General features: G+C 50.5%; 2 protein-coding genes and 1 long non-coding RNA gene across 11 annotated transcripts in view; 1 reads left to right on the forward strand and 2 right to left on the reverse strand.

Moving 5' to 3' along the window:
- Window positions 1-17,137, reverse strand: part of Agrn (agrin) — a 32,248-nt gene extending 15,111 nt beyond the window's left edge. For 7 of the 9 annotated variants that reach the window (XM_028891449.2, XM_028891446.2, XM_028891442.2 and 4 more), the window contains exons 1-3: window positions 16,841-17,137; window positions 14,777-15,038; window positions 4,736-4,783 (exon numbers count right to left, since the gene is read on the reverse strand). In XM_028891449.2, coding sequence (XP_028747282.1) covers window positions 4,736-4,783; window positions 14,777-15,038; window positions 16,841-17,047 — 517 coding nt within the window. In that variant the 5' untranslated portion in view covers window positions 17,048-17,137. Of the gene's footprint in view, window positions 1-4,735; window positions 4,784-5,254; window positions 5,964-14,776; window positions 15,039-16,840 lie in introns of those variants that run through there. The other 2 variants (XM_028891447.2, XM_028891448.2) reach the window with 2 other exon arrangements.
- Window positions 5,891-22,854, forward strand: LOC114708272. The gene is made up of 5 exons (XR_003736772.2): window positions 5,891-5,961; window positions 9,547-9,639; window positions 10,061-10,310; window positions 20,953-21,032; window positions 22,469-22,854. It is a non-coding gene; the product is annotated as an uncharacterized LOC114708272 (long non-coding RNA).
- Isg15 (ISG15 ubiquitin like modifier) lies at window positions 18,912-20,201 on the reverse strand. The gene is made up of 2 exons (XM_028891462.2): window positions 20,094-20,201; window positions 18,912-19,452 (listed from the first exon to the last, which is right to left on the reverse strand). The coding sequence occupies exons 1-2, from the start codon at window positions 20,094-20,096 to the stop codon at window positions 18,934-18,936; spliced, it is 522 nt and encodes a 173-aa protein (XP_028747295.1). The 5' UTR covers window positions 20,097-20,201; the 3' UTR covers window positions 18,912-18,933.
- Window positions 22,855-23,204: the final 350 nt, after the last annotated feature.

The raw sequence follows: 23,204 nt of genomic DNA on the forward strand, positions 1-23,204 counted from the left end.
CTGAGAACCCCCAACCTCTTTCACTTTCCTCAGGGTCTAATGGGCACTATGTACTACTAGGAGTCTGGAATCTCCTTCCACATCCACCTTTTTCTTCTTTCACTGCTCCTTCCCCACCACCTCTCTAAAGGTCTTTCTCACCTGCACAAGTACAATGTCCTGCCCTGCCCCAATCTGTACTGTTTCTACTCTTTTCTCTGTTTACTCCCCTCACCTTCCAAGGCCCCCACAGTCAGCTTCTCCCATTTATAATCCTTTAATACTTCCCACCCAGACTCAAGTTGGCAGTGGCACAGGTCTCTTTGGGATCACACAGGTACCTCCCTTTTGTCCTTCTGGGCCCTTACTTCAGAAAATGTCCTCATTCAAGTCCTGAATCTTGTCCTAGTGCAACTGCCTCCTATATTCAGCCCCACACACCCATTCACACAAGAGTTTTCTAACATTGTAGTCTCGGTGTTGCAAATGTCCAGCCCACGCATTGTTGCTGAACCTCTTCAGCAGCCTAACTGGCTCGGGGAAGGGCCAGGTGTTGTTCATTAATCCCACAAGTAAAGTGGACACTGGTACATTCAAAGTTCAGATACCCATTGGGGAAGCCTTCCTAAGCACAGCATTGGGGCTGAAACCCTCTGAGAAGATGAACCATGAGGTGGGCAGGCCTCTTAAAGGCTACAGCTACCTAGATCTACTAAGTGTTGAATCAGGTGTAATTGTCACCACCTCATATCACGCTCAGAAATTAACCAGAAGCAATCTTGGATATCTCTGAGGAGGACAGGGTGCATGTGGACAGCCACAGCAATGTGCTACCCAGCCTCCCTTGTTGTGTAGCCTTGCCTCCACCAGGGAAGGGTAAAATCATAGGAACCTCTGCCTGCCTTCACTATGGCTTTTTGTGTTTGTGCTTACCCTCCTCAGCTTAGAGCCAGGCGTTCCCACACTGTGCCTTGGTGGCCCCTTCCCTTTCTGTAGATGGGGACAGGAAGTACCTACTCCCAGAGCTATGATTTGCCAATGTCTGCAAATGTAAGAGAAGGGGCCCCAACAAGTACTGAGAAGAGTATATGATAGCAGGGTTGTCAGTACCAACAGCCTTCCCTGTCTTGGCTCAAAATAAACATATATTTCGTTCACCAGTGGTCTCTTTTCATGCCTGGCCAACACCTCTCTCTCTATTGTACCATCCTCAAATTTGGCCTTCTCTTACTTAAGTCACCTCAAGGTCTCATACCAAATTCAATAAGTACTTTCTGAGGCTGAGTTGATGCTCGATGGCTGCACTCTTTAGCTGCTGACCAAGGTGTCCCTAGGTCCAATCTCTGGGTCTGTGCCTGGCACCCAGGTCTTTGGCTGACTGATAGTGTCTATACTTCTTGGGCCTCTCTATTGGATTACCTGGCCTAGCCAATCTCTCCCAGGTCTCAAACCCACAGCCAAGGGCAGCTATTCATTCCTTCACCCACCAAGACCCACATATAGCTCTACAAATGTAAGATTCTATCTCAACAAAACAACAAGAAAGAAGAATTATCACTTAACCCACGGTGATACCTGCTTTACTGAAGTTTAAGTGTATCCCTTACCCACAGGACCAAGAGATCATAAAAGCTCAAGACAATTTTCTTTTCTTTTTTCTTTTTCTTTTTTTTTTTTTTTTTTTTTTGAGACAGGGTTTCTCTCTATAGCCCTGGCTGTCCTGGAACTTGCTCTGTAGACCAGGATGGTCTCACACTCAGTGATCCACCTGCCTTTGCCTCCTGAGTTCTGGGGTTAAAAAATGCACACCACCTAAGTCCAGTGCTTGGAGGCAGAGGCAGGAGGACCTCTGTGAGTTAGAGGCTAGCCTGGTCTACAGAGCAAGTTCCAGGACGGCCAGGACTGTCACACAGAAAAACTGTCTCGGGAAAAAAAAAAAAAAAAAAAAAAAAAGTGCACACTACCATCCATGGTCACGACAAGTTTCTGTGTTTTGTTTTGTTTTGTTGAGACAAGGTTTCTTTGTAATCTTGGCTGTCCTGGAATTCTCTCTGTAGACCAGGCTGGCCTTGAACTCAGAGATATGCCTGTCTCTGCCTCCAGACAGCTCCCAAGACAAGTTTCTTAACTAAATGTTAGAACAGGCCCAATCTGAGACCACCTGAAGACAGGTATGGATGAAGTAATTACATGCATGCACATTGCAGGCAGAGCTGTTTTAATAGCTCTGAACCTCAGGCACCACTCAAGTATCATCATGCAATACCCACATATCAGGAAAGAAAGTAGAGGCTTAGTGAGGTTTCCTGACAAAGCCATATCCCTAATAAACACCAGAGTTTAGCTCAGTTCCCATCTGTGCTCCTGGTCACTTCCCCACACTGCCTCTCATAAACACAGGTGGCACACCTGGGCACCTATGATTCAACAGTCTCTAATGGATCATATCTGTGTCGCCCACTAAGTGTCTCCTTAGGCCCTGTGGAACTTCTCCATGGTCTCCTAGTTTCCTATACAGGCAATCTTTCCATATGATGTTGGAGGTGTCCTGTACTTTTTATATCTACCATGGTAGTAGAGAGTATATTTAACTTCTTTACTAGTCTTTGGTAGGTTGGAGATGGAACAGATGGTTGCCCATGGGCCATGGCCTATGTCTAAAGTGTATAAAGCAAGTGCTGGATATCAATAAGGGGCTTGCATGTACAATTGTGGGGAATGCAGTGTGTATAAAGGATAGAAGACATCTGGCAGTTTGGGGGATTTCAGAAGAAGCTGAAATTACCAAGAAGGAAGCTCTCTTCCCTCCTGAGCCTACCTTGAATGTAGACAGCTCTAGGCCTCTTGCCCCTAGTCTGTAAACACTCAGCCCCAACCTCATGCACCACACTGAAGGGCACATTCCACCTACTAACAACCCACCTCACTGGGAGTGATTTAGTCCCTTTTTTAAAAATGTGGAGAAGTGAGAGTCACTTCCTCCCGCTTCCCATCCCAACAGGCAGATTGCTTACTCATCCATCAACTCAGTCAATAGTCTCTGCAACTCTAGTAATAGTGAAGGTCATAGAGCACACAGTGGTATCCTACTGCCTTGATAATAACTTCCCAGGCAGAGGCACCTGGTGACATAGCCTCGGCTTACCACAACCCAGTCTGGGCTTGGGACTCTAAAGGGCCTTTCAGATCTTGGGGGAGCAGCTGCTCAGGAAGGACACTGGTGTCAGGGATGAAGACTTAGGGCCATAAAACCAGAGCCTAGGGTTAGGTCAGAAGCACCTATATCACTCACTACCAGCCTCCATTCCCACTATACCCCAACACTGCCCAACTAGCAGTCCTTGGGACCAAAAGCCTATTGGCCAAGTGAGTCAAAAAACACACTGCCAGCTTGCTAACATTATAGACTCAGGGAATAAAGGGCAGTTGGTTACAGACACCTTTCTTTCCCCATTTGACCATCAAAAGGTAGGAGAGACCCTCTGATATCCTGCATCTGAATCAAGTTCCCACTCTTAGATGTCTGGGTTCCCCATTCCCAAGGAAACTCCCTGGTTTCACAGACTGCTGAGGCCCCTAGAGAGTTCTACCTTAATCCTGACTTCCTAGTTTAGAACAGAAGGAGGGAGGCCTTATCAGTGCCAGGATACTTTCCTCTACTCTAAAGACCCAGAAAATAACCCCGACTATCTATGTAACCCAGGGCTGCTTTCTAGAAAGAAAACAACAGGGTCGATTCTCATAATGACACCCACAACCTCAATCCTAGGATTTCCTGAAGTCCGCACAACCCATATCCTGATCAAAACAGAAATCATGGCTGGGCATGGTGGCATGCGCCTTTAATCCCAGCACTTGAGAGGCATAGGCAGGAGGACCTCTGTGCGTTTGAGGCTAGCCTGATCTACATAGTAAATCCTAGGACAGCCAGTGCTATATAGAGACCCTGTCTCAACCCTTGACCCCAAACCAAAAACACCAGAAACCATGGCTCTGCCACATGTAAGTTAACACAAGACATATGATTTCTACAAAACTAGTCAGGTGTCCAGGCAGCAGAGTTGATGGGGTAGTAGGTACCAAGGACAGGGCTGGGAACTGTACCCCTCTTGCTGTAAGGAGCCAGGCTGGGCTAGCTGAGATACAGTCTATTCCTACTAGTCTCTGCTTTTTTTTTTTTTTTTTTTTTTTCCTAACACTGGTCAGTTCCTCTTTATCATTAACTTAGTTACAGAAGCCTACACATTAGCAGCCGCTCTGGGAGAGCTGGCCCCAGCCCACAATGCTATAAAAAAGGTCAGCCTGCCCCCTCCATCATTTGCTCCCTCCCCCACTCCAGGGTCAGACCTAGGCCCTCTAGCAGCTGTCACTAGCTTTACTGAGCCCTCCCCCACTACCCAATCCACTTTCCCTTCTGTCTGTTTCCAGCCCCACCCTTTCCTGAATAGGGAAAAAGACAAAGAAAAGGAATCCCTCCACAAACAGACTGACTTCAGTGGTCCATCCAAACCTCACACAAATCCTCTGACATTATCTCTCAATTTGTAGGTTCTAAGACTGGTCCTGCTCAGAATATTGACCAGCACCTAAGGGCCCCTGTGGACTCCCTGGAAGGGATCCAGGTTCCCTTGCCCAGCTTCCTACTCCAAATACACCTGGTGTACACATTACAAAACAGTCCTAATCCTAGTAACCCTGTCCATCCCCCCCCCCATTATCAGTGTGCCAACCACCTGCCCCAACCACCGCCACTCACCATCAGGAGGCATAGGAGGCGCTGCTGTGAAGTGGGTTCCAGGTTTGTCTAGAGGAGGGGAAAAAAAGTTAGGTTCCTTTGAGCATGTATATTGCCCACTCACAAGCACTCCTTAAGGCTCCAGTTATAATCAGCAAGGCTGGGAAGGTCACTGACAAATGCAGAACAGACAGAGGAGGCCCTGGTCCTTCTCTGCCTCTTGAACTTCACAGCCACCTGCTTTCTCTGGATAAGTCCATCTCTTGCCCCTGCTCCCAATCACAGCACTGATGTACCTACCCTTGCCAATTCCCACAGAGTTTTCTGCAGCTCAGGTTGAAGGTCTGCACCATTAGAAGTCTAAGAATAGGTTTAAGAAGCCCAGGAATTTAGTGTGACCTATCCAATAACCAGAAGGAAAAGGTGCCCCATCTACAACAACCCCTGGATTTGATATGACCCTGTCTGCCCTGAAACCCTTGATAACTGAGATGAGGGGGCTCACTGAGCAGAACAAGGGTACACCCAGCAGCCACGTACAGTTGCTGAGGAAAAGCAGCACCGCAAAGCCCAGCGTGGAAGTAGCCAACAGGATCAAGCAGATGTTGCAGGGGATCATGAAGTACCGAACCAGCAAGGAGGCACCAGGCTGCTGCCTGGGCCTGTGTTCCAGTGGCAGAGGAGGCATGATACAGCTCTAGCCCACTTCTTGGGTGTGGGGGTTCTTATGGAGTGCCCTTGGGCCTCTTCGGAGCTACTCCCCCCATGCTGGGTGCCCTGGAGCAGCAGATGGCAGCTGTGATCTCAAAGTTTAGCCAGTTATGGCTGGGGGAGCACTGGGCCCTCCCCAGCCCTCCAGGATCATGGTGGGAGATAAGCAGAATTCTCTCCAAGTAGAAATCCCAAATGTGAGCTCAGAAGCAGGCAAACGATGATGGAGAGCCAAGGCAACCCCTGTTGGCTACAATTCTTCCGCCCACTAGCCAGTGCTGTCCTCTGTAGCTCCTGGAGTCTGAAATGCAGGGAAGGCCCCAAAGACCAGGGGCGCCGGTGCAGGGCCTGTCTGCTCCTGCCTAGCAGAGGCGGGAGCACGATGGCAGCAGCGGGAGGAGCAACGGGCTTGGCTTTGGAGAGAGAATAAAGAATCGCGGAGGCGCCTGCCCACCTCCAGTGGCAGTGGCAGCGGCGGCGGCAGCAACAGCAGCGGCAGGCAGTGCAGCTCTTCTTGTCCTCGCTGGGCTGGGGCAGTGAGTGAGGGGCGAGGGAAGCCAAGGGGGCGGGGGCGGTGAGCAGAGACAAAGGAAGATGTCTCTGGGGACTCTAGCGTCCACAGGGAGTCGCAGTTGGGAGCAAAGAGGCTGGGGTGGATTAAGATCAGGATGCAAAATGTACAAAAGGGACAGATCAGCTCTGGGTAGAGGTAGAAGCTTGGGGAGGGTTGGTGCTGGTAGGAGGACAGGGACCAAGGGAGGGACAAGTGATGGGAGGGCAATGGGTCTGGAAATTGGAGAACGGGGGAGAAGTAGGAGTGGGCTAAGTGTTTATAGGGGAGCAGAGGCTGGGCCTGGAGAGGAGACAATTGCTTGGCCCCCACCCCATGAAAGCTACCGAGGAAGCTGGGCAGGAGGCAGCCAAGTGAGGCTGAGGTTGCTGTGTGGGCAGAGGCAGTCCTCCATTATCACTTTTAATGCCTGGCTGGGAGTCACACCATAAGGGGCTTGAGCCTGTAGGAAGGACTGAGCTCTGGGATTTGGTCTGCTTGTGCTTATGCATGCATTATGCCAGTGCCTGCTGTTTCTGATCCTGTAGGCTCTGCCTTGGCATCGAGGCGGGGGTCCCCAAGTAGCATGTAAGGTGCTCAGGTGGATGAGGTGATGAGTTCAGAAATCATCCCACCTACCCTTCCCCTTGTAATTGAATATAACATCTTAAGCCACCCGTTCACTCAACTCCCCAGCAATGAGAAAACATGCATATAAGCCTATACAAATAGCTGTTGAACTCTGGCCATCCCTAAAGCCTGACTCTGGAGCCTACCCCCACCCCAAGCTACTTTGCAGACTCCAACAGGACCATTTGGGGCAAAGGGTTTGGGATAGAGGCACAGCCCACCTCGGTTTTGTGAGGGAGCTCCTTTCCTGGTCTCTGTGGGGAAAGATCCCCCAGCTGTCCACAAGCTTGGGGAGTATGCAGGTTCTGCACTATCCACACTTGACACAGCCACCCTCCTGCTAAGTGTTCATCTCAGCTGAAATCACACTAACAGCCCCCATACTACACACTTGGGTTATACTAACAGGTACATGGTATCCACAACTCAAGACTCTAGTCAGGCTTCTGCATCTGCTGTCAGTAGGCCCCATTTTTCAGCCAACTATGGCTACTTTCAAACCTCATCTCAGTTCATCTTGAGAAAACCACATCTCTGTCTGTGGGGCTCCTCTATTCCATCCTTCAACCAACCCTGCTTGGGGCACTAAGACCCTACATTCACTGCATGTTGACTGGAAATGGCTCCATTTCCGTATTATCTACAGTTGAAACCTCTCTAAGCCCCCTCTGGTCAGATACTTGGCACCCCCAGTGTGCCCACTCCCTTTTATCTGTCAGACAATTTCTCTACCCCAGTTGATAACACCATATCTTCTCTGTTTCCAAGCCTTTCCATCCTCTGGCCAGGCACAAAATGCAATCCTGCTGGGTCATTCATTCGTCACCCATGATAAGAGGTTTTCCATCTTTTGTGGCCCCAAACTCAAATCTTCTAATGAAATTTTGCAGGAAACTCTGAAATAAAGCTGGGTTTATGAGCCCTATGCATGCAGTCTAGGACAGCATCAGATCTAACAACTGGGAAACTCCACTTCTAGATGGCCTCACCTTTTCCTCAGGGGAGCTCTGGCCCTGAGTGCCTCCTACTGGACCTTGGCAATGCCAGTGACACTAAGTAGTTTCTGTGATGCTAGCTCCCCCAGTACCAGAAACAGGGTCTGAGTTCTTAGCTCCTAGAAAGTCAAGAGAACTTACAATTGGAGAGTGTGGCACCACTCATATATGTTTGCTTCGCTGCCCCATAGAAAGTGCCAGAGAACAAGTACCCAGCAGGCTACACGGTACTATTGGATATGTTGTTTCAGCCCTGGAGTGTCCCAGTGTGCTCTCTACAGGAAGCGCAGGAACCAGGGTCTTGGAGGGCTGGGTCCCACTAGTAGTAGAAACCCCAGGCAAGAGCTAGCAGAAGAAGCCTCAAGTGATCTTGGGAAATTTGCCATAAACTTTGCTTACCCCCTTTCACCAAGCAGAAACCCTGAGAAGAGCCACCGAAGAGGTCTCAATAATTTTTTTCAGTGCTCATATGGGGTTCTTGTCAGTCCTGGGCAACACTGGAATGGGGCTTGAGGTCTACTGGGCCTAGCCATGGGAAAGGGAACTAGGCAGGCAGCCTGGCCCCACCAAACCCCAGTCAGTGTCTGAGCCCCCTGCAGGGGCAGGATGCCTTCAAAAAACAAAGAGCCTTTGAGGCTTTAGGCCAGTTGGGGGAGGGGAGCACAGGCTACTGGAGTTATTTTGGGATCTTTAGACAAAATCATTCAGCCTAGACTGCCCAGCAGGCTCATGCCCAGGAATGAACAGGATGCTGATCTAGGCTTACCCCTCTGGGCTCACACCCTACCAACATGCAACCACATATATGAGCCAAGACACTAAGTACTTCTGCTTTCCAGCAGTCACTCAAACTTGCAGGAATTGTATCCCCAGCCAACATACACACTAGACATTCTTTGTGTAGCACAAAGCTTGTCCCTCATTCCCAGGCATAATAGGTGTGGCCCTATGCTCTGGTACTTCTCAGGACCAGAGGAGGTTGGAGGATGGGGCCTGGAGAGGGTACAGAGTCCTTCTCCCTTTCTAGATAGCCTTCAGCTCCCTTACAAAAGAAGGTAACGAGTTAGGGGTTCGATGACTGAGAGGAGTCCATGGAAAAAGCTGCCTATCTGGACACTAAGCACACACTCATTTCCCAATGCATAGGTCTCACCCAGCAAGCAGACATGCCCCACCCTCTGACCTCTGGTCAGGCCAGGGTGAGGCTCACCTGCTCTCTTTGGTGGTGGGGATTTCTAGGCATGCATCCTCAGGTTAATAGAGGTACTGGATGGACTCAGTTCTGGCTGCCATGGTGGGGGCAGGGCAGTACTATCCTACACCTCCGGTGTCTGGCCTCAAACTGTACCTTGACTTTTCTCTGTTCCCTCCTCACCTCAGAGGACAATAGGCACTTCGTAGCAGGACAGAGGCACTCGGCCCTGGTCAATTGCCAGCATGAGGGAGCCTCCAGGCCTAGGTCAGATCTGTACCCACCCACCCACCCACCTGGACAGTTACCCTGTTCTACAGAGTGGTTGGATTAAATTAAAATTTGGGATACAATAGGGATGTCTTTTAGGGTAGCCAATATGCTGCCAGATTGCCCCTTCTCTATTCCTTGGCTGGCTAGGCTCCTCAACATGGGGCTGTTCTGACAAACTTATCAACTCGTTTACACCTCTCTAAGAAGTTAAGTGTGTCTGTCTGGCTTCCGGAAGACATCATGGCAGTTTCAAATGGAGGTCAGATGGGTGAAGTGAAATCTGCACATTGACCAAGTGATGAGTGGGGCCACAGCTGTCACAGGGTCAGAGTCTTTAATGCAGATCCTCAACCTTTCAGATTTGGGGAACTCCAATATGGACCTGGGCATTTTCCAGAATGATCAAGAACAGCCAGCTGAGCAGGTACTGATGAAAAGGCAGTGAAGGGAGGACATTCATGCTATCCCTCTTGTTCCTTAGGTTTACCCAAACCCAGCTTTGCCAGTCCCTACTTATCTCCAGGAGGAAAAGGAAGGAGCTAGGTGACACCCACATGTGATCAGTGAGTGCTTGGTGAGTCAGGAGACCTTGGTATCCCTGCTTAATACTCCAGCTGTGCTGAGTTAAGTTAGAGATATCAGATACAGGAGAGGGGTAAACACAGCAGGGGTCCTATGGCCCAGTGGTTCCAGAGGGCTTCATGGAGGTGGTGGGCAGCCAGTTATTAGGATGAGAAGGAAAGGCAGTAGCGGGGACAGAGGACTAGAGGTGCAAGAAGGAGGAGCAGAGACAGATCCAGAGAGGAAGGAGGCTGGGGCAAGCAAGGAAGAACTTTCCTACTGCAGAATCAGCAGATTCCTACTTGGGATCAGCAGATAGGCAGGAAGGCCATCCCAGAAAGGGATTAGCTTGCTCTCTCAGCCAGGGGACAGGATGTTGGAGAATAGTACTCTCCTTTCCTCACACTCACAGCATCTTATCTACTCTTTCCCAGGTAGCAGCAACCACCCACTATTCCTTTCATTCACCTTTATCCCAACTCACTGCTCCTTGGAAAGCCACTAAAACTACCAGCAGGACTCTGTTGAGGGTACCAGCAACAGCAGATGCCCCACGAACCCCACAGGGAATGGTTGTAGAATGGTGATTGGACATGTGCAAGAAGGAACTGATGGATTTAATGATGGAAGACACCACAAGCCACTTACTATACCTGATGGCTTCTTTTCCAGAGTAGGAGACAGGTATCTCAACCGTTCTACCAATATGGTGTTTGTGCTCTGTTCTTCCATATGTGCTGGAACCTCACTTGTGGGTACAGGGGCCTGAACTGGCATAATGCTAGCCTACATTTTCTGGGATCTAGGATGTGGTAGTCAAGAGCACTCTCAAACTTACCAACTTACCTGGGGCTAGCAAGGGCAGAGGGGAGGAAGGAAGGGGGTTGCGTCAGCCTCAGGGTCTGACGGGCTTGTAAAGGTCAGTGACTAAATTCCCTGGTCTCCTGTTCTCACAGCAGCTCACCAAACACATCCCTCATTTTAAATGTTTCCAATACACCTCAGTCACTCCTAGAGGCAGAGCTCACAAAAGGTGCCTCTGGCTCTCCAGCACAACTGGACCCAACAGAACCAATAGCAAACAGATGCTGAGATTCACATACACGTGAAGTCAGCAACCAGGACCTGACCACTTAGACATAAACCCAGAAAAACCAAGATAGTGACAACTACGCCTCCCCCCAATTGCAGGCCTAGGCATACATATCTATATAAAGTTCACACAGCTGGAAACAGCCCAGCCTGTGAAGACAGAGCCTCCCTATCTTCCCTGCCTCCAGGCCAGGGAGGGGCCATCTCTATTCCCTGGTAAATTGTCCCTGCAGGGGGCCTTCCTCAGAGGAAATTCTCAGGATCTGTGCTGAGGGTGGGAGGGGTGAGATCCCTTGATCCCCGGTCCTCCACCACTGACCTTATCAGCTCTCCCAGCTTCCAACAAGGGTCACACATGGCCTACTCCTGAACCCCAGGAGGTATAGGGGGCATAGAGCCCTCTTCTTCTAGCTGGTAACTGCCCCAAATGAGCAGGATTACTATGACAACTGTTGTGGCAGCCCCTAGTCCAACCCACCAGGGCATCAATGGTTTAGTGTTCTATCTCCACTCTGAGGTAAACAGCTGACCTGAGAATCACAGGAGAAAAAAGTTAGCTGTTTTCTACCCTTTTGTGACTTCTGCCTCTTGTGCATAGCAACCAGGCCTAGGAAACAATAGAGGGTCCTTATAAATCAGTGATACAGGACCCTCCTGAACCTGTGGTCCTGGGTATGTCCTCGACCTACTCTCCGAGTAACTCCACCCTATACTATCCTACTGTAGCTTGTAGGAACTAACGAGTAACTACGGACCTGAACTGGGTTGACGGTAGTCTTAGACCTGGGTCAGTGTGTAGGTGTCCCAGTTTGTCTGGTCTGCAATGGGGATCCCATGTCCGCAGGATTGCTATGAGGGCTCAAGCGGGTGGAAACAGAATTTGCTTTGTCCAGAAAGATCCAAGTAACAGAAGTGGTTTCAAAACATCCCTCCCCATTTCTAATTGACAGGGGTGATGGGGGGGCATTTTCTCTGGGTAGGGATGGGAGAGCAGGATGGGTCTGGAAAAAGTCAAAAGTTACTTCCACTAGCTCCATCTTGCCTATTGGCCTGCCCAATGGGAGGCCATCTCCACAGAACTAATAGTATCCTGCCTGTCACCCACCTAGAAGCATTCATTGATTCCAGCAAGCAAAGCCCATCCCCAAGGCTGCCTCAGTGAGCCCAAAGATGAGACAAGTCCATTTCTGCAGCCAACTTCTTACTAGAACTCCCTGACATGGAAAAGAGGAGGCCCTTCCTTACCTGGGCAGGCCCTTCTCTCTGGGCAAAAAGCAGTGGGGACCGCCAGTAGCCTCCAGCTCTAGCAGCCTCCAGCCTGGACATGCCTGGGGGAGGGGCCCTCATAGGACTGTGGGTGGGGTTGTAGAGTGGCAGAGAACCTGAAGTCCAAAGGGAGAGCCACCTCCTCCCTCAGCAGAAGGAATGTGGGGGAGGTGAGGGGAAAGAAAATGGCAATGGGAGTCTAAGCCTAGCCTAGAAGGCAGTCCTCCCAACCGTCTAGGAACCGTCACAATATCCTAGGCAACCCCAGTACCAGAAGCCAGCCTTAGTGGGTCAGGCTGCTCCTATCCACCACCTTGGGACCTACAGCTCTTCTACTCTATCTTCCTGAAAGCTCTGGATAGCTGACCTACCAGAGACAAAGGGCAGAACCAATCTGGCCAGCCCAGAACAAGGGAGTCACCAAGACCCCAGCTTCAGAATTGAGAAGGGCCAGGCTGGTCAGGTGCCAGGCTCACTCAACCTGGGTCCCCTGCCCTGTCCTTGTGCCAGGTGCTGGCTGGAACAGACAACACTTCCTTTCTCTGCTCCTGATTTTTAGTAGGGAAGTGCAGGTCCCCAGCCAGGCTATGTCTCTCCTGGGGGCTTCAGGGAGGTGCCAATCCAATCTTCTCTAGAAACAGGGTGAGGACAGTGGTGGGCCTATGCTCTGCGCCCTTAATTGTCAGTGAAGAGGATTCTCCACTTCCTTGACAAAGCTTTGTCAGAGTGAGAGGTCCCTTTCCAGAAGGAGCAGCAGCCACTCTTGCCCGAAGGTGATGCAAAGGGAGGGGCACATACCTGCCCCAGTTATGCCAGGAATGTGGCTTCCCAAGCAGAGGACCAGAGGAGCCTTTCTGGGAGGTGGGGGAGGTGCTAGCTGGCTGGGGGTGTTCCAAGAGTGAACAAGAGGTCAGAAGTAGCCCAGATTTCACCCAGTTCCCAGTGTGGGGTGGTGCAGGTGTAGGGGACCTGGAGGCAGATTGGGAAATCAGATTAGAGGGATGGGCTTGTTTCCAAGTGTGAGGACCTAGGATAAGGCTCAAAAGCCTCATCACCTACAGGTCAGGAAATAGACCCAGCTTTGGAGGGTTGGGCAAGAAGATATTTCATTTCCATCCTAGATCGTAAGCCCTAATGGCTCCTTGGGTGTTCTGACCTTGCCTTAGAACCCAATTTACCCACTGTACTCTGGTCTGCTTCCAAAACAGATCCAAGACGCCATTTCTTCAAGCTTCTTACAGTGGCACCCCGGCTCCTTGTTCTGCCCCACCCCACCTTCTACATACCTTAAAACATCTCTTCAGCCTCCTTGGCTCTATCTCTGAGTCTTTAGTCCCATATCTGCCCCCCTCAACACACACACACACACACACACACACACACACACACACACACACACACGCACACACACACACACAGCTACTCCTGGACTCTTCTCTGGTAAAATGCTGGTCTTTGAGTCTTCAGAAGTAAGTATCCCTACGTGTCAGCCATATACAAGTGCACAGGAAGGGAGGCCTTCTTTCCATGATTCTTCTTTCTAGCTGTACTGCTCCAAATTGGGCTCTACCGGACCAAAGCCAGAGTGTAGTGTGGGCCTAGCTGGCTTTGGTGAGATGTTAAATCTTGTTCTGTTACTCCCTACCATGACCTCTGATCTCAGAAGTCCTCAGTTACTGAGTCATGGACCCTCAGACTACTAGATCCACCCAGCTATTAATGATTCACCCTCTTGATCTTGATCCTTCTCAGCCCCCTACTCAACTCCAAGTTGACATATCTATCTATCTTTGGCCTCACATATACATCCTCCCCTGCCTTTCCTGCCCCCCAATTTCCCAAAGCAAAAACTTCCATAGCAGTGCTAGAATCACTGGTTCTTGTCTACATAGGTTCCCTATGGCAAGAACCCAGGAGCTGACCATATCTGGCTGAGGGGCCACAGAGTTTACATTCTGGACCTGACCCTCCTACACCCAAGGTCAGCATGGAGACAGGGTTCTAGAGACACCCCTCAAGAGCCCAGCTAGCATCAAAGCAGAAAGACAGGAGATAAGTCTTCAGGGCTGGCAAACACATCACATCAGAGGACTGGAAGTCATAACCCTTGCCACTGCTCTGAGAAGGAAGTTTCTGTCCCCAGCCATGAGGGAACAGACAGGATGTAGTAGCAGCAGCAAGAGAAAAAAAGCATTCTTTAACACATTTCCCCTCAAAAGTCTCAGTCACCAAATGGGGCTGTCCTGAGGAGGAGAGAGGGGAGACCTGAATGGTTACCTTCTAGAGGATGGCAGCCCAATCCCACAGAGCTGTTCTTCTACAAACTTTGGGCCTCTGGAACACACAGGCCAGTCCCCCACCGTCCAAACCCCTGTGCCTAGCCACAGGTGTGTACTCAAATGTATGGATCAAGACAGATGTTTGGACTTCTGTAAGGATAAGACAGGTGGGTCCCAGCTTGTTCCATAGCAAAGTGCCTTTCAAAGGGGAATGTGAGTGCTGAGGGAAAGGGAGAGAAAACAGAGATACCTGTCTCTAGCCAGGGCAGCAGCTTGTTTATGGCTCCAAGACCAAAGACATCTAATATAAGAGGTGAGGGTCTCTAATCTGTATAGCTAGAGATGTAGTCAGGAATAATAATGTTGCATCACGGGTAGGTAGCAGGATGGTTACTCTCCTGCGCCATAGCAAGCTCTCCTCTGTAGCCTGCCCCCTCCCTCAGATCCCATGAAATTTCTGTTACTATCAGCAAGGCACTGGCCCTCAAAGGAATACCCTCATCATGCACGCACCTTCTACACAGAACTCCACCTCTTCCAGGTTCCGCAAAGTGATCCGCATAAGGCTGGAGTTGAGCATCAGTTCATTCTTGTGGGCTGGCCACAGGTAGGGTGGTGCTGGGTTCACAAAAAAGATTCTAGTGTCTCCAGTGGACACCTGGTTGTCACAGATAAGGGGGTCTCCGAAGCCACCAATCACCACCTTGTTGCCACCATCCAACAAACTCTCCTGGGCCACCACATCTTTGCCTTTCAAGTACCGCCACACTCGAACCTGAGTGGACAGGAAGGTAAAAGTGTATTGGTCCTACAGGGATAGGGTGCCAGACTGGATACCTGGGCCCTTTCCCCTCCTCTGTTCTCACTTGCTCAAGCCAGTGTCCACAGTGGACTCCAGCCTTGGGCAGAGATGTTCAAAGTTCTGTGACTCAGCTTCTCAGCAAATGCTGCAGGGAAGTAGACACCTACTGGATGGGGGATGACACATAAGAAGGCATACCACCTAACCATACTCCCACCCTAGGTCTAACCAGCCCAAGTCTAACTACAAGGGTCCATCTCAGTCAGGGCTTATCTGGCATGCAGTGCCAACATTCTAGACCCTCTAGCTCACTACCACTCAGGACCAGACACTTCAGATGAAGGGACTTAAGAGCAAGATCCCAGCTGGGATCTTCACAACCCTGTGTGTGGGCTGACACCTCCCCCAGGAAGTAAAGACCCACTTCTTTGCTCCGCAGTCTGCCTGAGTCTACAGCCAAGGCAGCTCTGAACCACAAAGTCAAGTTTGGGCAATTCAAGTCGGCCCCACCCTCCACCTTCTCCTTTGGGGCCCTGAGGGCACCCCTCTGACAGACATGGCTGAAGGATGTAGCCTGCAGCACCCACAGGACAAGTCCAGGAGCCCAGACACTTTTTGGAAAGGAGTTCTAGCACCCCTTCTTCAGGTGCTCTGGGGGTTTAGGCTCTTGGAATGGAGGGAGCAAAAAGACAATGGGCAGTTTGTCCACCTGCCTAGCTCCTGTTAGGCACCTCAGAATCGCAGCACCTACAGGACTTAAAGAACCTCATTTACCTGTCCCTCCCCCCTGCAGTAAACTATTGAGGGAGATATTGCAAACGGGGTGGGGGAACTCACAGTTTTCACACCTCCCCCACCCCAGCCACACCCAGGAGCAGCGGGGAGGAAGTCGGGAAAATCCTGCAGGGACTTGGCAAAGTGCCTAGGCAGTGAGAGGAGGGGGCCCAGCCGGGGGAACCCATGAAGACACGCTACTCTGAAAGAAGTCACCGTCTTTCCCATCCCCAAAGAGCAAGAACGATCCTATTTCTAGTTAAGTGATTTGAGGAGCTAGGAGAACCAGCAAAGATTCTGAGGGTACCCACTATACCTATTCCAAGGTGCTCTCAAATTCAGCTTTAGTTGAAGCAGAGCTGACTCTTCTCCTGTATTGTAAGGGAAACCCAGTTCTTCCAGAACGGAGCACCTGCCCCTGCTCCTTGTGCACGGGAGACTCAACCATAGTCCATCTCTCTGCTCTTGCTCCACCGAAACCCAGTCATTGCAGCACCTTACGCAGGTTCCTCGGACTTGTGGATTGGACTACGCACCCCTTCCTCTCTGCGGACCACCCCTTCTCGCCCTGGTAGAGGCCTCATCACAGTCTGAGTCCATCCCCACCTCACACCTCCCCAAACTCTATTCCTTTCCTTTGGAGAGGGTGTACACTTGTTTCCAACAAGAGGGGCTTTGGACAAGGGTGGAGGGGGGGCAGCCACTACTGCAACTGGGGCCTGGGCACCGTGAGAAGAACCACAGCGGCCCCGCAGTAACTTTCGCCCTGAGCTGCAGAGTTTTCCGGGACCTGGTGCCCCACCCGCAGGCTTGGCGGTCGCCAAGGGAGCTCGAGCTGGGGCTACAGAAGCGTTCCGGTCTCGTTCCCACGGCTTGGGGCCGGGGTCCCAGCAGGGCGGCCGGCACGCGAAGGGCGGGCCTCCGGACGGGAACCACGGGGAAAGGGCCCCCGGCTGGGATTCCAGAGGGCTGGGGTCTCGTGGGGTCTTGCCGGGGCCCACCTTGCACGAGTACGTGTGCTGCACCGGGTCCACGTTGAGGATCTCCTCCACCGTGCCGGTGAGCACCACATTCGCCTCCTCCTCGCGCCGCTCCAGGGCGCGCTCCGGGCACGTCCCGCTGGCGCCGGGCAGGGTGCGCTCGGCCACCACCAAGAGCAGCAGCAGTGGTAGCAGCGGGGCTGGGCAACATAGCCGCAGGCTGGCCATGGCGCAGCCTAGAACGGCGGAAGGCGGCCGGGAGAGCGCGCGGGATGGACCGCTCAGGGGGCAGGACAGAACTGGACCGCAGCGGAGGAGGTGGGAGGGCGGACGGCGTGGGGGCGGGCCAGGGGCGGGAACTGAGCAACACCGCCCCTCCCCCTGGGAGCTCTGCCCGCCTCCGCTCCCTACGACCGGCGCGGGCAGGGAACAAAGCCCGGAGACTGCGGCGCCGAGCTGAGGCGGGGGCCCCGGCCGGGGGGGGGGCGGGCCGCCTTGGGGGAGGGGAAGGTGGGGCGCCGGGCGCCCCTCCCCCGGCCGCCCAAACTGCCCACCCACCAGGAAATGCAGCTGAAATCAGGTTAATATATAATCTAGGAGCGACGTGCCGGGGCGCCGGGAGCGGCAGGGCTCTCTGGGTAGGAAAGACTACCGGAGCTGGACCTCCGGTTCCCCTTGAATCGGCCCCCACAGCGGGATTGCTCACAGACTCCCGCACCAGTACGGGGCCCACAGTAGGCTCTAAGGCGGCGTAGTAGCGCTACGCCCCCTGCCGGTGGCCTTTCCGCGGTGACTGGTCTGAATTAAGCTCAGACCCGCCTACCTGCCCTCTGGCTGGGTAGGGCAATGGGATGCCCCTTGTCGACCTATGGCTACCTTCTCTTGTCTTGCTGCGGAACCTACCACGACCCCGCTTCCTTTCCCTCCCCCTCTGTGGACTAGCGCTTCTCCTACTTGGCCTGGCTAGGTACAGGGTATAAACTGAGGCTCGGGGAACGATGGTCTGCAGAAGGTTGAAGAAAAAAAGAAAAGACTGCTTTGTTTTCACAAGACCAGGGTTGCTGTGCCTTTGAACCAGAAGCTAGAGAGAGTAAAGTGTGGGTGGCAGAAGCTCTTCCTCCTGAGAAAGACTCTACCATCAGGACCCTGGAAGGCTTCAGGGGTGGGGGGTGGTCCGTGAAGGTTTGAGGTCACATCTACACAGTGGACACCAGCATTGCTAGATCTAGGGTCACCTTACCCAGATATGCACAAGCGCACCAACCAGAAATGGGGGCTTCTGAGTCTCCACTCAAATTCTCTTTAAAGGTCTAAAGGTTGAAGTGTAAGGCCCCCAGGGCCATTGAGGTACTTGTCCTGACTTGCTTGTGCCTTAGGCTGCCTCAAAGCCGTAGTAAGTACATACAGGAGGAAAAGATAAGAGAAATATCAGGCAGGAAGGGGATGAAGCTTTTCCAAATTGGGTGCCTCTTATCTGCGATATGATTTCCTTTGTGGACAGGTGAGCCCCCAATTCCAGGTGCCCCCTTACCTGCCAATAATGGCCTCTTTATAGCTCTGATGAGGTGTATTTGCTAACCACCATGTCCTAAACAGCAAATGACTGATGTGAGTAGAGAGGCCCTGTCCTGCCCCTCTGAGGACTAGTGTAGGTGAGACTAGGAATACCCACAGAAGAATACACCACCCTCCACAGCCCACCCAGGCAGGTCCAAGAACATTCCTTCACTATTTCCAAAGGATCTGGGAAGCAACTGGTCCCATTAGGAGCCTCATTCTGTTACTGGTAGGACCTAACCCTGACCTGTCCCTAAGTCAGATATAGAGATGGGGACCAGTTGTTGAGAGGCTGGCTGAGGCTCAGAACTGGGTCCCAGAAAAAAAAAAAAAAAAAAGTCTTTCTCTAGAAGTGAGTTACCAAAGGATTTCAAAGGGGAATTCTCTCACTAGGCTCTGAAATCCTGTCCCTTAACTTGGCAACCCAAGGCCTTGTCACAATAGATGGACCTGGGTTCTTGCACCTGACCTCAGTAGAGATGTAGAAGAGAAGGCAACAGATGGACATTTCTGACAAGCAGACAGGAGGCAGAGATTTTCATTGGATCAACCTTTTATTACCAACATTGGCTCTGGATAGAGGCCTTAGGCATAGCATATCCACTCCCACCCCCACCCCGCAGGTGCAAATTCATGAACACTGTGCACTGGGGCATTAGGCCATACTCCCCCAGTGGTTGGTTGTCTTCCATGCGCCTTCCCTCAAAGCTCAGCCAAAATTGGTCTTCCTGTACTTGCTCCTGCTGGGACACCTGCCTCTTAAGCTCTGCCACCGTCTGTGTCAGCCGGACTTCATAGATACTGCTGCGGCCCCTTTCATTCCTCACCAGGATGTTCAGAGGGTTGTTGCAATTCTGTACTATCAGCATGACTGTGCTGCCAGGGCACAGGCCCTGGCTGATGAGGGTAACGCCCTCTTGTAGCATCTCACCACTTGGGTGGACCAGGCGGTGCTGGAAAGCTGGCACACCAGTCTTCTGGGCAATCTGCCTCTTCAGTTCTGACACCGTCATGGAGTTAGTCAGGGACACCAGGAACTCTTCACCCCCCAGCATCTTCACCTTCAGGTCCCGGGTCTGCAGGCATCACATGGGTTTAGCAGTGGTTCTCAACCTTTCTAACGCTGTGGCCTTTTAATACAGTTCTCATGGTGTGGTGACCCCCAACCACAAAATTATTTTCATTGCTGCTTCATAACTAATTTTGCTACTGATATGAGTCGTAGTGTGAATATCTGATGCAGGATCTCTGATATGCAATTCCTGTGAAAGGGCTATTTGACCCCAATTGGGGTCTCCATCCACAGGTGAGAACTATTAGTTTAGAGACTTTTCTGGCACCGTTACTGGGAGTTACTCCATCCAAAGCACTGGTCATAGGACCAGTTCCCATACCCCACCCCCACCCTCTCCTCCATCAAAGGGGACCATCCAGATATGGGGATGATACAGAGGAGTCAGTTCTAAAGGGCCAGCCTCCTACAACCATCATGTTGTTTCAGTTCACCCACCAAGATACCCTTCTGGGTCCAGCCCTAAGGGATCTAGGGCTGGTAGCTGAGCAAACAAGGAACCTAGTCCCTCCCTAGTAGTGATCTTTGAGTAGCTGTATTCTGTTTCCACACTGTGACTATTCTGCATCTGGAAGGCCCTATCAAGGAATGGAGGAAAGTCAGCTAGAATGGAATCCATCTGCCTCTGCCCCAAATTGGACTCACCATGGCTGTAGGCTTTAGCACTAGGTCCCCTGCAGGAACTGAGGAAGTTTGCTTGTCTCAGCTTCTAGCTGCTCTCTCTCACAGCCAGAGGCTGGGTCAGCTCTTTTAAGTGTGTGAGCTGTGGGTATCAAGAGGCGGAGTCTCCAGACGTCAGAGCTGCCTTCTGTTTCAGTTTCCTTTTCCCAAGGCATACCTTCAATGAGTGTGAAAAACAAAACTGAATGAAAAGAAACTAGCTGGGAAGGAAAGAGACTGGCTCTCAGGGGTCAAGGCCACAACAAGGCCTGTGTATTCCCTAAATATTCAGCATTTCAGGTCCTTTACAAATCATGTAGAAGTCATAACAGGAACTAATAATAGAAAACTTATTTTTCATTTATCAGCTTGGAAATTAGTTATCTTGGAAAAAGTCACAGAAATTAATTCAGAAGTTGCACAAAGTAATGGCAATCAGAACTGCCCAAAGACAGTTATTAGTTTAGGACAATAGTTATTGGGCAGAAGGTGGGGGTTATGGGAAGCATTTTGTTGTTTTTGTTGTTGTTTTCAGACAGGGTTTCTCTATGTTGCCCTGGCTGTCCTGGAACTTGCTCTGTAGACCAGGCTGGCCTCAAACTCACAGAGATCTGCCTCCTGAGTGCTGGGATTAAAGGCATGTGCCACTGCCACCACCACATGGCTAGTAGGAAGTATTTCTATCCTAGAACAGTTTATTAAGACCTTATTGCTTACATAAAGAGGCCTCATTGATTGAGTCAGATGGGTTTGTTTTTGAGATAGTCTTGCTGTGCAGTCCATGCTGTCTTCAAACTCACTATGAAACTGGCCTTAAATTGATCCTCCTGTCTTTCCTGCCCAGGTTCTGAGATTACAGTCATGCATTATCTGTGCCGATTTCTGCAGTGCTGGGGATGGAACCCAGAACTTCATGCATGCTAAGTAAGTACTTGAACAACTGAGTTATATACTTAGTCCTCAGATTTTTTTTAAGGTTTATTTTTAATTATGTGGATATGGGGTGTGGGTTTGTATGTGCATATGTGTGGTGATATTGTGTTCCCTAAAATATTGTGCACCTTAATAAACTTATCTGGGGTCAGAGAACAGAACAGCCGTAATATTAAACATAGAGGCTAGGCAGTGGTAGCACATGCCTTTAATCCTAGCCTTCTGGAGGCAGAGATCTGGATCTCTGTGAGTTTAAAGCCACACTGGAAATAGCCAGGCATGGTGACACAGGCCTTTAATCCCAGGAAGTGATGGCAGGAGGCAGAAAGGTATATAAGTTGTGAGGACCAGAAACTAGAGTTGGTTAAGCTTTTAGGCTTTTGAGCATCACAGTTCAGCTGAGAGTCATCCAGACTGAGGAAACAGGATCAGCTGAGGAACTGGTGAGGTGAGGAAGCTGTGGCTTGTTCTGCTTCTCTGATCTTCCAGCATTCACCCCAATACCTGGCCCTGTGTTTGTTCTTTATTAATAAGACCTGTTAAGATTCATGCTACACATATGTGAGTACAGGTGCCCTTGGAGTCTAGAAGAAGGAATCGGATATATAAATATTGTTTATGTATTTATTTTGCATATATGTATGAATATATGTGCTTGTACATGTAGAGGTCAGAGATTAATGTTCAGTGTCTTCTTCAATCATTTTCTACATAGTCATCTCCCTGCCCAATATCAAACATTTTTAAAGGAGTAGGATCTTATTTTTCTTTCTAATGACTATATGAGCAAAGACAACCCATTTCACAAGTAAACTTTAACCATCAGTTTGGCAACCAGAGAAGGAATGGGGTTCCTGAGGCCTCCTTCTTCTATGTCCCCCCCACTTGTCTGGTCTCTGCAGGAGGCAGAGGTCAGGGGGATTCCAGATAGACTCCTTCCTAAGGCTCAGCATAAGCCTACAGCTAAGAATGTGACAGCCCAGCCTTGCTGTCAACCCAAGGCATGGGTATGTGTGGGGAGGTGGGGGTCGACATGTTGGACATCGGTTTGCCACCCATCTCCAGTCCTAGTAAGAGTGGCTTTCGAGGTATAGTTCAACACTGGGATCATAAAAGGGCTTCCTAGAGCTGAGAAGAAGAATTCTTTTAGGTATAAACTAGGACCAGACCTAAGATTGGCCTCAGAGAAAGAAAGATAGCTTCTGAGAAGATACCTAGTTATGGTCTTTTTCAAGGATTTTGGAACAGGCATTGGTTAGAGACCACCTTCCAGTTATCAACCTCACACACTAGGTGGATGAAAACTTTTTCCCCCCAGTACCAGCTGGCTTACTCTGTTATCCAGAAAAGCTCCTCAAGGGCCCTGTCCTGCAATCCCTAGAGTTTCCATTCCCTTCCTTCTCTTCTTCACTGTGTTCCCTTTCTAGAATACTCTGGGAGTGCCATTCCCTCTACCTGGCCTCTTGAAAGCTTCCTTCTCTCTGAAGAACCAATTGTTGAAGGCTTTGGAACCACCTAATAGAAGTGGCATTTTCTCTAACCCAACAAACTAGTCACTTACTTTCTGTGGCTTGCTAAGACAGATTTGAAACAGAAGTAGGGTGTCCAGCCCCCTGTGGTCTTAGGCCACCACCATTGAATGAATATATGCAGGCAGCTGCCAGGCTATGCTGTGATTGGGAACCCGAGTTTTGTAATGTCTATATGCCCTGCAGTGTAACTCAGAATAAAAACAATAGCAACCATGAAAACAATAATGGCCCTGTTTTTCTTGTTCTCCTTTGGAAAAAAAAAAAAAGATTTTAAATTTTTTTAATTTTTTGGGGGGTGTGTGTTTTGAGGCAGTATCTCAATCACCATGTAGCTCTGGCTGTCCTACAACTCACTCTGTAGACCAGGCTGGCCTTGGACTCACAGAAATCTGCTTGCCTCTGTCTCCTGAGAGCTGGGATTAAAGGTACATGCAACTATACCCAGCTTGTCCTCCTTTTTTTTTTTTTTTTTTTTTTTGAGTTCTTTGCTGGACTTAGTTACCAATGGGCTGATCCAGAATATATCATTAACTCCATGACATCTGGTTTGTCACCACTGACAGACATCTTTATCTTTACATTGCATGAAGTTGTCCTTCCACTTGCCCTGCATTATCAGACAGCTGACAGG

The sequence above is a fragment of the Peromyscus leucopus genome, chromosome 2, assembly GCF_004664715.2.
Source record: "Peromyscus leucopus breed LL Stock chromosome 2, UCI_PerLeu_2.1, whole genome shotgun sequence".
Lineage (NCBI taxonomy): Eukaryota > Metazoa > Chordata > Mammalia > Rodentia > Cricetidae > Peromyscus > Peromyscus leucopus.